Source organism: Aotus nancymaae, unplaced genomic scaffold (assembly GCF_030222135.1).
Source record: "Aotus nancymaae isolate 86718 unplaced genomic scaffold, 86718_ANA_hifiasm-v0.15.2.pri h1tg000003l, whole genome shotgun sequence".
Lineage (NCBI taxonomy): Eukaryota > Metazoa > Chordata > Mammalia > Primates > Aotidae > Aotus > Aotus nancymaae.
The window spans coordinates 31,375,189-31,391,376 of NW_026988414.1; the positions used below are offsets into that span (position 1 = coordinate 31,375,189).

Sequence of the window (16,188 nt, forward strand, 5' to 3'; positions counted from 1 at the left end):
GATGAGCCAGACACATAGGCCAACCATTAACAATCTGGTGATGTTCAGGGGAGCATCGACTAACTACCAAGTGAAAAGGAGACCTGCGGTAGCAATGGAAGTGTTATGAGCATTTTAAAAAAATCTGAAAGTTGATTTACGAAAAAGGATTTAGATTTTTCTCTTTGGCTCCCAGGGGTAGCTTCAAGACCAAAGGGTAGAAAAGAACTTTTGCTAGACAGAGCCCTCCACTAATGGAATATGCTGTCTTGAGAGGTACAGGATTTCTTGTCACTTGACTTTTTCAAGACACAGAACAACCTCTTGTAGAAGGGACTTAAGCATCACAAGAGTTTGAACTGGGTGACCAAAACTGGACGTGATGATGTAACTCTAAGAAACATATTCAATCACATATACTAGCCAGGAAGGAGCTCACGTCTCCCAGACAGCATGGTAAGTGAAAAGTGAAGAAAGTTCAGGATGGCTAAGACATCAAGTGGGAGGGTGGTGGTAGCGGAGAGAAATGGGACTTGGAAATTTAAGTGGAAGTGAAATGTTGAAGGACCTTACGGAGCACCATGGCTGGTATTTAAGAACAAGGGGGTTGGGCATGGTGGCTCACACCTGTAATCCCAGGACTTTGGGAGGCTGAGGTAGGTGGACTGAGTGAGTTTGAGACCAGCCTAGCCAACATGGTAAAACCCTGTCTCTACTAAAATTACAAAAGTTAGCCAATCATGGTGGCACATGCCTGTAATTCCAGGTACTTGGGAGGCCGAGACAAGAGAATGGCTTGAACCCGGGAGGTGGAGATTGCAGTGAGCCAAGATCAAGACACTGCATTCCAGCTTGGGCGACAGAGTGAGACTCCGTCTCAAAAAAAAAGAATGAGGGCCTGTATATAGCGGTGGTGGCACAGAAGAATGAAAGCAAAAGCATATCAAAGGAGGAATGCACACAATCAATGGTAGGAGCACTAGCAAGCACATAAAAAGGCCAGAAGAGAGACAGACTGCGGTATGAGCTGTTTCCATTTGCATGTCTGTGTGTTGCAGACTCACACAGCGAGTCTGAAGTTATAGTGAAAACAGGACATGCAAATGGAAATGTCCAACGATCTAAAGTGTTGGCAAGTGACAAATGCATAGCAGAAATGCCCAGTAGGCAACTGAAGATATGAGACTTCCAGGAGGTCAGGATGTGAGACAGATTAGGGGGCTACCTACAGGAATGAATTAATTTAAAATTTAAGAGTAGATACATTTTCATTGGAAAAAAGTATAATATAAGTAGAAGTCTAAGAAGTTTGCCTTCAGGGCTGACCACAGTGTGGAGATGGAATAATTTAAAAGATGTGAGAAGGGAAAGTCAGAGAGTTGCAGATCTGAGGTTCAAGTGAAATAAGAACCTGGCAAAAAGCAAGCTTCAAGGAAGAAGGGTGATCAACATAAATATGGTTTTATTTTCGTGTACACTCAACTGTGTGCTTGGGCAGGTAAATTATAGTAATGTTCATTTTGGCAACAACATAGGCAGTGCAGTGTGAATTATGAAGTGCTTTTAAATGGATTATAGATATTCCTTAAATAGCATTTTCCAACATTACCTGTCTTATTAAATATCATCATAACTTTTTTCTCTCCCGGTTTCTCTTTCAGTAAATTAGAAATCACTTTACTTAAATTTAATAAGTTCCTTTCACATCCTCATTTTAAGGAAGATGATTTCTGCCGTCCTAACATAATAAACTCAGAAAGGTACACCAAGGTGACATGCTGTGCCTGGACCACCTTAGTCAATAAGGCAGCAGCAGCAAGGACTGACTTCGCATCCTGATGTTTGTTTCTTAACACAAGAATTAAAAGCAAAATTAGACACTGACTCAGATTTTAAGAAATAACTTTTTAGAAATAAAAGAAACCAGTTTCTCTGCATTTAAGTCTATCTCCTGGAGATCTACACCCTCCCTTTAGGGACAAAGTCAGTTACGTTGCCTTTCTTGAGTCCCACCTTATAGTCAGGTAGATCTGACTTCAAATTCTGAAAATAGATTCTCACAAATTAAACTGGAGTTTATGGAAACATCAGTAGAAGGAAATATAACATTCCATCTGTTTACAAATTATCCTGCAACTTAGGATAATTTGTCATGTGTATTATCTACTTACAGTTGCCACTCACACGCAGAGAACGTTTATAAGAAGACTGGAAAGAGAGGTGTGCAGAGGCTTTTAGGTTGATACTGGATTCTTTGGCAAAAGTGAAGAGAAGGGGGCGGTCATTAAGAGAAGAGCTCAAAATAGTACTTCCTGGGATGCCATCTACTTCAGTAGCTTCAGAGTCACAGAAAATTGTGTGTTTCTGTAAATCTCATCTACTGAAGGCTGACATGATGAGTAGCATTCCAGTACATAGTGGTATTTAACTTCTCATTAAAATGACTTATCTTGCCTCTTATTATTACTTTTAATGATTATTTAGTACACTTATGCTTCCCCCTTGTGGGTAAGATATAGAAGGATTTAAGAGTTGGAAGAACTCAAGATTTAGAAACATTTGAGATACAGCCAAGAAGTTATCCTTCAAGAATCTGCCCAGGCCAGGCACAGAGGCTCATGCCTGTAGTCCCAGCACTTTGGGATGCCAAAGTGGGCAAATCACTTGAGGTCAGGAGTTCGAGACCAGCCTGGCCAACATGGCAAAACCTCATTTCTACTAAAAGTACAAAAATTAGGCCGAGCGCGTTGGCTCACACCTGTAATCCCAGTACTTTGGGAGGCCGAGGCGGGCAGATCACCTGATGTCAGGAGTTCGAGACCAGCCTGGACAACATGGTGAAACCCTGTCTATACTAAAAATACAAAAATTAGCCAGGTATGGTAGCAGGCACCTGTAATCCCAGCTTCTTGGGAGGCTGAGGCAGGAGAATCGCTTGAACCTAGGAGTCGGGGGTTGCTTTTTTAGTTGCCATTTTCTCCCTAGGCTCTAGCCAAGCCTTTTGTCTGTATAGTAAGCATTCAATCAATATTTCTTGAGTAAATTATTTAGTACAGATGTATTAAGAAATGAGTGAAGAAGAGTAAGCTATTTATACAAGTTGGTTGCTTATTTAATAAAATTAAAACCAGACTTAGATTGGTCTAGTGAAAGTAGGCCAGATATTGGCATGTTTCTTTTAGAAAGAGAAGAAGGGCAAGAAGAGAAGTTATCTCTTTTCAGCTCTTATTCTAGCAGTCCCAACCCCAACTCCCTGCCATGGGTGGGAGTAACAGTGGTTCGTCCCTGGGCTGAAACTCATCTAGAAGAATCACCACCAAAGAGAGGTTAGGCCTTTGTCCTTCACTGCAGCCTTAGACCCAGAAGACGAAGTGCTGAGAAGGAGAAGGTGACCAGGTTGCAGGGACCAACAGTAATTCAGATTCTCATCTGCTTCCCTCTTCTGGCCACCCCTAGCACCCAGCCCTGCTTCCACCCTGATTCTGGGTGGCAAGAATGCTATCTGCATAGCTCACACTTACTTTGCAGCGGCATCTTTTCTCAACTGTTCATGCTTCATGAGGAGATTTTTCCGGTCTCGGAAGGCTTTTCTGACCTTGTACCCTTTGTAGACGGCTTGGATTTTGAAGGCGGCAATGTCTTGTATGGCTGCAATGGACAGGGCACCGTGCTCCAACATGTATTGGATCACTTCATGACGCTCACCAAGCAAAGCATAATCAAGGGGTGTGTATCTGAAATGGGAGGAAGATTTCTTTTTTTTAAATTTCAGAATGTAATTCAAGGCACAGTTAAACTGAAAATATTATGCAGCAGAAGGAAACTTCATTATAACATGTGGAATATTCCCCAAGCAAAGCCACCTTCTCTATACCAGGGCTGTTTTTTTTTTCCCCAAGGGGCACAAAACAGGGTTGACTATGACTGTGAGTCAGGTGCTTTGTGCTGCTAACCATGTCAGTTCCCAAGTTTTACTCCCTGGCACACAAAGAGGGGCCTATTGGAAACACATGATCTCTTCCCTTCTTCCCCATGTGCCAAATAATTCCCTGTCCCTATCTAAAAAGGTAGTGAAAATAATAATTGTGAGATTCATAAATTTGAGCCCATGATTACTGACAGTTAATTAGAGTTCCAAATGGAGAAATTTAGTATATGATAAGAATGGCCCTTTAAGTCTCTGCAGAAAAGATAGATTACTAAATAGTGATGGACAACTAGGTAGCCATCTGGTGAAAAAAAGGAGATTCTTATACCACATTTTATACCAAAATAAATTCTGGATAGAGCAAAGATCTAAATATTTAAAACAGGAACCATAAAAGTACCAGAAGAAACCATCAAGATTAAAAAAATGATATAGGAAGTATTTTCTAAAAAAAAGGATACAAAATTCACAAACCATAAAACGGCTGGGCACAGTGGCTACTATAAAAGGGCTGGGTGTGGTGACTCACGTCTATAATCCCAGCACTTTGGGAGGCCGAGGCAGCCAGATCACTTGAGGTCAGGTGTTCGAGACAGCCTGGCCAACATGGTAAAACCTCGATTCTATGAAAAATACAAAAATTAACCAGGCATGGTGGTGCACACTTATAGTCCCAGCTACTGAGGAGGCTGAGGCAGGAGAATTGCTTGAACCTGGGAGGTGGAGGTTACAGTGAGCCGAGATCACGCCACTGCACTCCAGCCTGGGTGACAGAGTGAGATGCTGTCTCCAAAAAAAAAAAAAAAAAAAAAAAAAAAAAAAAAATTCAGACACCATAAAAGAAGATTGACAAATCTGACAACATAAAAATAACAAAATTTTACAGGGTAAAGAAAACATCAAAGACAAAGATAATAGTTCCCCCAAGAGTAAATACTAATACCTCTTAACATATAAAAATAACTTCAATCTCACTCATTTAAGAGAAATATGAATTAAGACTAACATGAGAGAGTACCTTTCACTGATGATCAGATTAGCAAAAATCAGCAAGGTTACTAACACACTGCACTGGCAAGGACAGAGGGAGACAGGCTCTCTCATATACTACTTCAACTTCTAGGGAGGACAATTTGGCAACGTTTTATCAAAATTATTCATGTATATGTCATTTGACAGCCATTTCACTCTTAGGAATTTATCCTACAGATCTGCTCTCATGTGAAATGCTTTATGTACTAGGTTACTCATGGAAGTACAGTTAGTTATAGTAAAAGAATAGAAACAACCTCAATATCTATCAACAGAGGACTGCTTAAACAATGCACAGGCTAGCCATATAATGAAGACATCTGTATATGCAGTCATTACTGTTGTCTATGAATAAATAAGGAACAATCTCCAGGACACCTTGTTAAATGAAGACAAAGAAAAAAGCAAGAAACAGGAGTTATTATGGGACGTTCCATCTGTATAAAAAAAAATTCCTGTATGCTTATCTATGAAAAATACACTTCCAGAAGTTTTCCAAGAAACAGATAACAGTGATGCCTCTGGGGAGAAAACTAGCTGTCTCAGAGGCAGGGGCAGGAGGAACATTGAGTCTTCAGTGAACGTCCTTTTAAATTTTGTGCAGTGTACATACATCATTGTTTTGATAAATACATTATTTAGAAAGGATGAATATTATTGCCATATTGTTGTATATTTGAATCTCAAATGGCAACTTTCTTGGTGTGCTGTTTTCAGCACATTCTTTTTTTTTTTTTTGAGACAGGGTCTGGCTAGAGTGCAGTAGCACGAACACAGCTTACTGCAGCCTTGACCCCTCCTGGGCTCAAGCAATCCTTCCACCTCAGACACCCAAGTAGCTGGGACTACTGGCATACACCACCAAGTCTGGCTAATTTTTATCTGTGTGTGTGTGTGTGTGTGTGTGTGTGTGTGTGTGTTTGTGTGTTTTTGAGATGGAGTTTTGCTCTTATTGCCCAGGCTGGAGTGCAATGGCGCCATCTCAGCTCACTGCAACCTCCACCTCCTGAGGTCAAGCAATTCTCCTGTCTCAGCCTCCTGAGTAGCTGAGATTACAGGTGCATGTCACCACGCCCGGCTAATTTTTTGTATTTTTAGTAGAGACGGAGTTTCATCATATTGGTTAGGCTGGTCTAGAACTCCTGACCTTGTGATCTGCCCACCTTAGCCTCCCAAAGTGCTGGGATTACAAGTGTGAGCCACCTCACCCAGCCAATTTTTGTATTTTTTGTAGAGATGGGATTTTGCCATATTGTCCAGACTGGTCTTGAACTCCTGAGCTCAAGCAATCCTTCTGCCTTGGCCTATCAAAGTGTTGAAATTATAGGCATGAGCCACTGCACCCAGCCCATTCTTTTTAAAAAATATTTCTTTTTAAATTTTGGAAACATAAAAAATTGGGTAAATACATAGAAGAAAATAGCTATCATCCATATTCCGACCCTGAGAATTAACCATTGTTCATATCTTGGGAGATATGATTTCCTTTTTTAAAGAAAAACTACTTTGTCAAAATGATATAGTTTTTTTGTTTGTTTGTTTGTTTGTTTTTTGAGATGGAATCTTGCTCTGTTGTCCAGGCCGGAGTGCAATGGCATGATCTCGGCTCACTGCAACCTCTGCCTCCTGGATTCAAGCAATTCTTCTGTCTCAGCCTCCTGAGTAACTGAGATAGATTACAGTTGCATTCCACCATGCCTGGCTAATTTTTGTATTTTTGGTAGAGATGGGATTTCACCATGTCGGCCAGGATAGTCTCGATGATCTGACCTGGTGATCCGTCTGCCTCGGCCTCCCAAAGTGCTGGAATTACAGGCATGAGCCACTGCGCCAGGCTGCAAAATTATATAGGTTTTAAGAACTCAAACACTGAAAAAAAAAAATACAATAATTGAAGTAAAAAAATCCCCCAAATTCTACCATCCTACTACAATGGCAATGATGATTGTCACTTTTTAAACAATTTACTTTACATCTCTAAGTCTTAGTTTTCCTCATCTGTTAAACAATGTAATACTTTGCAGACTTGGTAGGAGGAGAGAATGGAATAATAAGTGTAAAGAGGTTAGCAATGTTCCTGGCCCAAAGGAAGCAGTTAATAAATGTCATCTCTGATTGTTATTATTATAGGAAATTTACTGCTGTATGGTTTGCAATACCACAGCTGCTTATCAAAAATATTATCTCCATAGGACCCAAACTAGTATCTATGACCATCCCATGACCACCACTGATGCTGATTCCTCTCAGGATGACTTTGACCAGACCAGTGCCATCAGAGGTCTTAGGAGAAAACATCAGATGATTTATGAGGCAGAAAAAAGGATGACTATATATATAGATGCATGATTAGACACAGAAAATGATCCAATTATAGAAAAGAAATGATCTCTCTTCAAAACTTACCTAACAGTCACAGTTAAGACATAAAAGGAAGAGGTTTTCACTTTAAGAGTGTTTTGATCACTTTAGTTAAGGAAACTGAGTTTGGGAGGAAACCCCAAACATTGAAATTAAGGAACCTCCATTTTAGGATAGCTTCATTCGTCACTTACTGTTCAGGGACCAGAAGGCTGTAAGTAGAGGCATCTATATAAACCTTAAAACATTATTTATAAGTAGATAGCATTTTTTAAATTCAGGAGAATTTTTAAAAAATTGTTGCTACATGTTCTGAAATGCCTTTCATGATTATACTTTCTCTAATGGAAAAAATTATCATGGAGTCATTAAATCATGTAATACTAGAGCTAAATTAAATTTTAGAGGTCATTTAGTTCAATACCTTCATTTTATAAATGGATGAACAGATCCAGAAAGGTTAAGCAACCTACCAAAGGTTATGTAAACTGTTTCTATAGAATGCAGACTAGAACTAACATGTTTCCCAGTTCAGTAATCCTTTCACAACGCATATATCAATTACTTAGTATGTTTCCTATAGAATAAAATGATTTTTTAAATCAATGTGCAAACAACATATGTATTTGGTAAGTCTGACCATTCTTTCTATAATTATTGATATGTAGTATCCTTTACATAATATATACGCATGGGTTAACAAATTTGGCTTATAAAATGTAGGGCCAAAATTATTCCTTTACCTACAAATATTACAAAAGGAAATAACATGTAGCTTAATATACCCTAAAGAATGCTGATCTGGGAGTCAGGGGACCTGTGTGACGCTGGGCGTTCTCTTAACTTCTCTGGGGGCAAAGGAATAAGGGAAGAACTAGACCTCTCAGGCTGCTTCTGGATTGAAAATTATATCTTAAATATTTTTCCTGTAAAAAAATTATATTTTCTTATGAAAAATTTTAAGCATAAAAAATGTAGAGAGAATAACATAATAAACCTTTACATACTCATTACCTAAATTTAACAATTTTTTGCTACATTTGCTTCATCTAGCCCCTTCCTTTTTATTTTTGCTGGAGTATTTTACAGCTAATCTTGGAACTCCTATCATTTTGTCAGAGGTATTGGAACCAGAGGACTCACTCTATCTTGAGTGAGGGCTAGGAAAATGAAGCTGGCACTTGCTGGGCTGCATTCCCAGAAAGCTATTCCTAGCCTCTAGATGTTGAAGGGAACAGATAGAGAATGTTTACTAAACAGATCCAGACTTGGGAGTGTCCTAATATCCTGATATCTTGAGAACAAAGGCATTCCTAATTTTGCTTTAAATATTGATTCTTGCAAAATATAGTAATTAAGAAAATGAATCCTTTATCACAAACCCTTGTAGCAGAGCATATCTTCCCATAATCTTTTTTTATCCTGTACATAAACAAGTATTGTACCTAGGGTGGATGCGTTCCTCCTCTTACTTTCGGGAATGCCCTACTCTGTCTATGGTATAACTGTACTTTCACTACTTTACTTTCTTAATAAACTTGCTTTTGCGGCCGGGTAAAGTGGCACATGTCTGTAATCTGTAGGGTCCAGCCCTACTAGGGTCGTGGGGTGTCCCCTATCACTGTGCTGAGGCGCTGGATCCGAGAAATAAAGAGACAAGACACCGAAGGACAAAGAAAGCACAGCTGGGCTTGGGGGGCCAATGCCACTTAAGCGGAGACAGGCGAAGCCCTGAATGTCCAGGAGAGTCTGTATTTATTGGGTATACGTTAGGGGGCAGGGTAGTGAGTGAGGTCATCTTAAGGATAGTGATAGGGTCAAGACATTCACATGAGCGATAAGCAAGAGGCCCACCCCTATTAGGTCATCTAGGCTAGGAGGTGGGCAGTATGCAGCAAGGGGTCCACCCCGTTAGTTCACCGAGGCAAGGAGTTGGGCCGTGCGCAGTGAAGAGGTTGCAGTGTGCAACATCTAGGGGCAGGCTACTTCTAAGAAATTCTATAGGAGGATGCTCTGAGTCAGCACAGTGGCAAGAGAGCTGACAAGGTATACAGTCACCTGCTAGCAGCTTCCAATGATTCCTATAGAAGGATGCTTTGAGTCAGTATATAGCAACAGAGCTGACAAGATATACAGCCACCTAGGTGCGATTATACTGGAGGGGTTTTAAGCCCTCGGACATTTGCGGGCTTGCCAACCTGAGGCCAGCTTTCCACAAGAACTGGACGTGAGATACTACAACTCCCTTACAGGAGTAGTGACTCTTGCTCCAAGGCTGCCATACAGCAGGTATCTTTATGATACTGAACGCTGACGTGTGGGCCAGCCTGCCATGTAGCACACGCCCTTTTAGGCAGGGGCACTACCGCCTGGGCCATAGATTCTTGTCCTGATCTGTTTTTCCCTTAAATCATGCTCTGCACCGTGTCTGCTCTAGATCTTCCTCTGACTATAAACTAAGATATAATTATATATATATGTGGAAATAACTGAGTAGTAAGATATTCTTCAGGCACTAATTGTTCCAACTATAAACTAATACATGATTATATATAAAGGATTATATAAAAGAAATAACTGAGTAGTAACAATACAAACTAAGATATTCTTCAGGCAATAATTGTGCCAGGGATCTGCTTAGCTCTTCTTCCTTGGTGCCCAGATGGGGGGTTACCCACATAATCCCAGCATTTTGGGAGGCCAAGGCGGGCGGATCACAAGGTCAGGAGTTTGAGACCAGCCTGACCAACATGATGAAACCCTGTCTCTACTAAAAATACAAAAAAAATTAGCCAGGTGTGGTGGTGTGTGTCTGTAGTTCCAGCTACTCAGGAGGCTGAGGCAGGAGAATTGCTTGAACTCAGGAGGTGGAGGTTTGCAGTGAGCTGAGATTGTGCCACTGCACTCCAGCCTGGGCAATAGAGTGAGACTCCGTCTCAAAAACAAAACAAAACACCTTGTTTTTGCTTTGCACTGCGGACTCACCCTGAATTATTTCTTGTGAGAGATCCAAGAACCCTTCTTGGGGTCGGGATCAGGACCACTTTCCTATAACATCTTCATCTCTATGTGTTTAAGTATTCATCTGTAAATAATATGGGCCTAGCCACAATGTCATTATTATACTAACAAAGTTAACAGGAATTCCTTAGTAAAATCTAAGGACCACTTCATAATCAAATTTCCCCAATTTTCTCAAAAACATATTTTTGTAATTGGTTTATTCAAAGTAGGATTCTCAATTTTTTATTCAGAGACGCAATCCAAATATCTAACATCATTTTAAGATTGAAGTCTATACCTAGTGTTTAAAACAACTGTGGTCATAAAACACACTGTGATTATTACTACTGAATCTTTCTTTATCCCAAATTCAATTTAGAAAAATTCAAGTACTGTGAATATTCCCATCAGTGTTGGGGTGAGTCTGTCAGATAGTTATTGACTGAAAGTCAGCAGAAGTTGGCAAAAATTATGTCTACAGGGTGTTCATCAACTGACTAGTGTCAATGTATGAGAAGTAAAAATTAGCACTACACTGATGGTAACCAACCAAGAAACAAGGTGGATATAGACAACAGACAAGATACAATTGGACCTGCCATGTGGGAATGGTCTGATGGGATGAGTAGAATGCCTAGACTGGAATGTCAATAAACGTAAAAGGCAGTGCCAAGTTCTGACATTTGTACATCAAGGTGCATTGCTGATGAAACATTAACAGAGACTGGGTTATTGCCACTATCTCTTTTTATCTATAGATCGGCATGTAGTTAGGAGCATTTTTTCCTTTGGTCTTTTGGTCTGTAATTAACATATGTTTATTCCGGGAGGGAGTAAACATCTTAATTCATGCAGTTACTTAGGTCTCATATTCAAGGTTTAGCATACAAATGGAAATTGAGTTACAAAAAATTTCATTGTTTCCTTAAAAATATAGCAGTCAGATGGTAAATGCTGTTACACAGAATACATTGTTATAGAAACAAAACAAATCATCACTGTCTGAGGATTATTAAACTTTCTTTTCTTTTTTTTAAGAGTTTTAAGGGGAGACAGACATCTTCAGCTCTCCCTCTAATGAGGAAAGTTTCTGAAAGAAGTGGTACAGGGGTTAGTTCTAGAAAACAGAAACATGTTTCCTCTGAGATGGACCTAGAGAAATCCCTTCTCAATAAAGTTTCCCACCAACTAATAGAAAGAAAGAATGAGTGGTGGCTAAGAGGATGGGGATGGTATTTTAGCAGGAGCCATTTTAGTTACAGCATCCATGAAACGTGAAAACTAACACAAAGACCTAGGTCAGAGTGACTGTCAGAGATGTGTGAACTCCATCTTAAAGACGAGCTGGGTAAAATGAGGCTGAAACCTATTGGGTTGCATTCCCAAACAGTTAAGGCATTCTAAGTCACAGGATGAGACAGGAGGTCAGCACAAAATACAGGTCATAAAGACGTTGCTGATAAAACAGGTTGCAGTAAAGGAGCCGGCCAAAACCCACCAAAACCAAAATGGCAACAAGAGTGACCTCTGCTCGTCCTCACTGCTACACTCCCACCAGTGCCATGATAGTTTACAAATGCCATGGCAATGTCAGAAAGTTGCCCTATATGGTCCGAAAAGGGGAGGCATGAATAATCCACCCCTTGTTTAGCATATCATCAAGAAATAAACATAAAAATGGGCAACCAGCATCCCTAGGAGGGTGCTCTGTCTGTGGAGTAGCCATTCTTTTATTTCTTTACTTTCTTAAAAAACTTGCTTTCACTTTGCTCTGCAGATTCGCCCTCAATTCTTTCTTGAATAAGATCCAAGAACCCTCTCTTGGGGCCTGTATTGGGACTCCTTTCCTGTAACAGGACCTCAGGTATGGAAGTCTAATCACAAATCAGTTGTTATCTACAAATTATGAGAATCTGCCTAGATCTAAGACCACCAAGAATCACTCTTCCTTAGATTTCACATGCTGCTTGGTCCTTTTTATTGGGCCTGGATTCTTGGGCAATAACCCTAACATAATTCTGCAAACTTTATATTAGTTATGCAATCTGCATTTAGATTAAACCCTGAACTTTCATCTTAGCTTCTCCTTATGTTTTCATGCTACACAATGGCATCTCTTTGTCCACTAACTGATAATATCCTCTCCATCAAGAGAAACCTCTGGAATATATAATACATTCCCCTGCCCTAAATGAACTCCTTGGCTCAGTCAATCAGAACTTCACTGACCTAATGTTAGCCAGAAGTCAGAAGGAGGACTAAAATATTCTCATCTGCAAAATGTGTGCTTGCCCTAGGCTATAGATAAAATTCTGAAGAGCTATAAAATCCCATTGTGGGGAGTGCTGTTGGCTGAATGGGGCCAACAGATGCAGGTCCCTTTAAGGGTGGAGGAAAAGAGGGCAATAGCTTTTCTATTGGGGGACGAAAAGGCTCTGGTCTGTCCTTATCCTCACTAGAAAAAATTTTCCTTATTCCTCACAGGAAGGAATAAAGTGGGGAGAGAAGTCTCTCCCTGATCTTCTGGTTCCTGTCTTTCCTTCTCCTTTAAATATCCTAAATTCCCTTCAGGTGGAGAAGATGGGTGGCCTGACTCACTGCAATCTGGCAGATAAACAGGATACAAGGCAGAGCATACACACCACAGCGCCCAGGTGCTCAAAACAGTAACATTAGTAAAGTGACCTTGCTCATATCCTCTTTTCAGGCAGCGACTTACCTGCTCCTGTAACTCTAAGTCTAAGGTTCCTGATCAGGAAACCAAGGGCATTCCTGCCGAATTAAGAGCATAAGCTTGTGTAGAGCTCCAGGCTCTACAGTGCACTGGATAGCTTTAAGTAGCTGTTGCACTGTTTTAAAAAATACTTTCTGCACTTTGGTCATTTCTTGACCCATGATAAGCTAACCCCTGATATTTTACACATGTGTCCTGCCCTCCTGATGGGAGTCAGGACTGTCCCTTACCAGGATTCCCTGAAAATTAATGAGCTCTCCTCCTTCATGTGTAACTTCAAGTCTATCAAGTCGGGGTCACCACTTGCAGAGCTTATAGCTTGCAGTCAACGCCGAGAATGAAGTACTGAGATGATTGCAGCTGAGCAGGGATGGGGGTAGCTCTTCTGAGAGAGTCCGCCCCAGCATCTGTATGCCAAGTATTTATTGAAAGGGCTTCTATTAACTACAAACATCCACTAGATGGCCATTTGAGGTGGGTTGCTGAGGCACCTGTGACCTTGTACACACTCAAACTGCATTCTCAGGAGGCTGTTTTCAGCGTTCCTTATCACACCACACACTATACTCCTTGTCCTGTTTTCAGGGTCAAGGAGTTTCATTTCCATGCACAAATAACATACAAACAGTGCCTCAGTGTTTTTCATGCCCCAACCTCAAATGCCATGTACATAATAAGCTTGAATATGATGCCATGCGCCCCCCCTACTCCTATGATTCAAAATCAACATTGCATGGAGGTTTTGCTTTTCTATTCTGGCTCACTATTTCTTAGTGTAATGTTTTCTTATAAGTTATTATTTCTAAACCAATATCTAAATGTGAGATTTAAAAAAATCTAGTAGAAAGGATGCAAGATAAACAAAGAGCACTTTAAAAAAAAAAAGTCAACAACTTGGCGGAGCATGGTGGCTCACCCCTGTAATCCCAGCACTTTGGGAGGCCAAGGCAGGTGGATCACCTGAGGTCAGGAGTTTGAGACCAGTCTGGCTAATATGGTGAAATCCTGTCTCTACTAAAAATACAAAAATTAGCTGGGTGTGGTGGTGTGCACCTGCAATCCCAGCTACTCAGAAGGCTGAGGCAGTAGAATTGCTTGAACACAGGAGGTGGAGGTTGCAGTGAGTTGAGATCGTGCCAATGTACCCCAGCCTGGGCAATAGAGCTAGACTCGGTCTCAAAAAAAAAAAAGTCAACAACTTACCTCTCTTCATTGTTTTCCATCTGATTAGGGAAAGCAGCAAAGTCTAGCAGTAATTTAATGGCATCAAGGTATCCATTGTTACAGGACCAATGCAAAGCTGTCCTTCCCTATAAGCACAAACAAAAATCAAGTACATCTGGAGTAAGCATTTTGGAAATGTGGTTATTTAGGCTAACTCAAAATCAATACAAGCAATTATTTTCTCAAATTGCTTATTTACCAAAAGGGAAAATATTAAGTATACAGTGGAGAAAGCAAATGGGATTTGATCCAAGTGACAGTAATTAACTCTACTATTTTTTTTTTTAGATGGAGTTTCACTGTTGTCACTCAGGCTGGAGTGCAATGATGCAATCTTGGCTCACTGCAACCTTGGCCTCCCAAGTTCAAGAGATTCTCCTGCCTCAGCCTCCCGAGTAGCTGGGATTACAGGTGCCTGCCACCACACCCAGCTAATTTTTGTATTTTTAGTAGAGATGGGGTTTTACCATGTTGACCGGGCTGGTCTCGAACTCCCTACCTCAGGTGATCCACCTGCCTCAGCCTCCCAGACTGCTGGGATACAGGCGTAAGCTGCCGCACCCAGCCAATTAACACTATGTTAAGGGGCATCATATATCTCCAGTGGTAATACCCTGAGAAGGATTCACAATACTTATGTAATATTCCAACCAAAAATGTGAAACCTGACTCTAATTATGGGGAAACATAAGACTAACCCAAATTGAGTCAAATTCTGTAAAATAAATGGCCTGTATTTGTTAAAAATTTTAATGTCATGAAAGATAAAGATGAAGCATTGCTGGACATAAAGAGGGACACTTTATAGTGTTAAAGAATTCAAAAAGGAAGATATCAGAATGCCAAATTTGTATGGATCTAATAACAAAGCTTCTAAATATACAAGGGAAAAATCAATAAAACTGAAAAGGGAGAGAGTCAAGACCATAATCATAGTGGAAGATTTTAACCCTTCTTTTAAAACAGGTGATAGAACAGATAAAAGAGCAGTAAAGATATATAAGACCTAAACAACACACTTAAAAAAATGGGCCCCAAGTTTTTTATATATACATATATATAGAACACTGCATCCAACAGGGACAGAGTTAGTACTCTTTTCACATGTATACAGAACATTTACCAAAATCAATCATATGCTGGACTATAAAGAAAGTTCCAAAAAAATAATGCCCCCCTGCCCCCAACAAAGATGTCCATATCCTAGTGCCTGGTACCTGTGAATATGTTATGTTAAGAATTAAGGTTGTAGATGGAATTAAGATTGTTAATCAGCTGATCTTGAGATGGGAAGATTATCCTGGATTATCTGGGTGGGCCTTATCTAATCACAAAGGTCCTTTTAAGGGAAAGAGTCTGTCAAGAGGGTAAGTGTAAAAGTTATACAGATAAGTGATATAGAGAAAGACTCAACCAGCCAATGCAGCTTTGAAGATGGACGAATGGGGTCATCAGCCAAGGAATGTGGGCAGCCTTGAGAAACTGAAAAAGTAAAAAATGGATTCTCTCCTAGACCCACCAAAAGAAAAGCAGCCCTGCTTAACACCTTGATTTTTTAACCCAGTAAGACTCACTTTGAATTTCTGACATCTAGAATGGTAAGATAATAAATTCGTGTTGTTCTATGCCACTAAATCTGTGGTAATTTGTTATAGCAGCAATAAAAAACTAATACAATCAATTCAAAAAGAAATAAGAAAACACTCAACTGACTGAAAATTAAACAGTACACTTCTAAATAATCTATGTGTCAGAGAATAAACCAAAATAGAAATCAGAAATTAGAAAACAGAAAAGACAGGAGCAAATGCCAATGATATAGTAAACAAACTCAAAATACAGGCCAGGTGTGGTGGCTTAGCCTGCAATCCTAGCACTTTGGGAGCCTGAGGCAGGTAGATCGCTTGAGCCCAGGAGTTCAAGACCA

The 16,188-nt window shown here is 40.2% G+C and overlaps 1 protein-coding gene across 2 annotated transcripts in view; it reads right to left on the reverse strand.

Moving 5' to 3' along the window:
* The window catches only part of INVS (inversin), a 188,056-nt gene that overhangs the window by 29,267 nt on the left and 142,601 nt on the right, over nt 1-16,188 (reverse strand). For both annotated transcript variants that reach the window (XM_012437549.2, XM_021674241.2), the window contains exons 11-12: nt 14,241-14,347; nt 3,501-3,713 (exon numbers count right to left, since the gene is read on the reverse strand). In XM_012437549.2, coding sequence (XP_012292972.2) covers nt 3,501-3,713; nt 14,241-14,347 — 320 coding nt within the window. The remainder of the gene's footprint in view (nt 1-3,500; nt 3,714-14,240; nt 14,348-16,188) is intronic.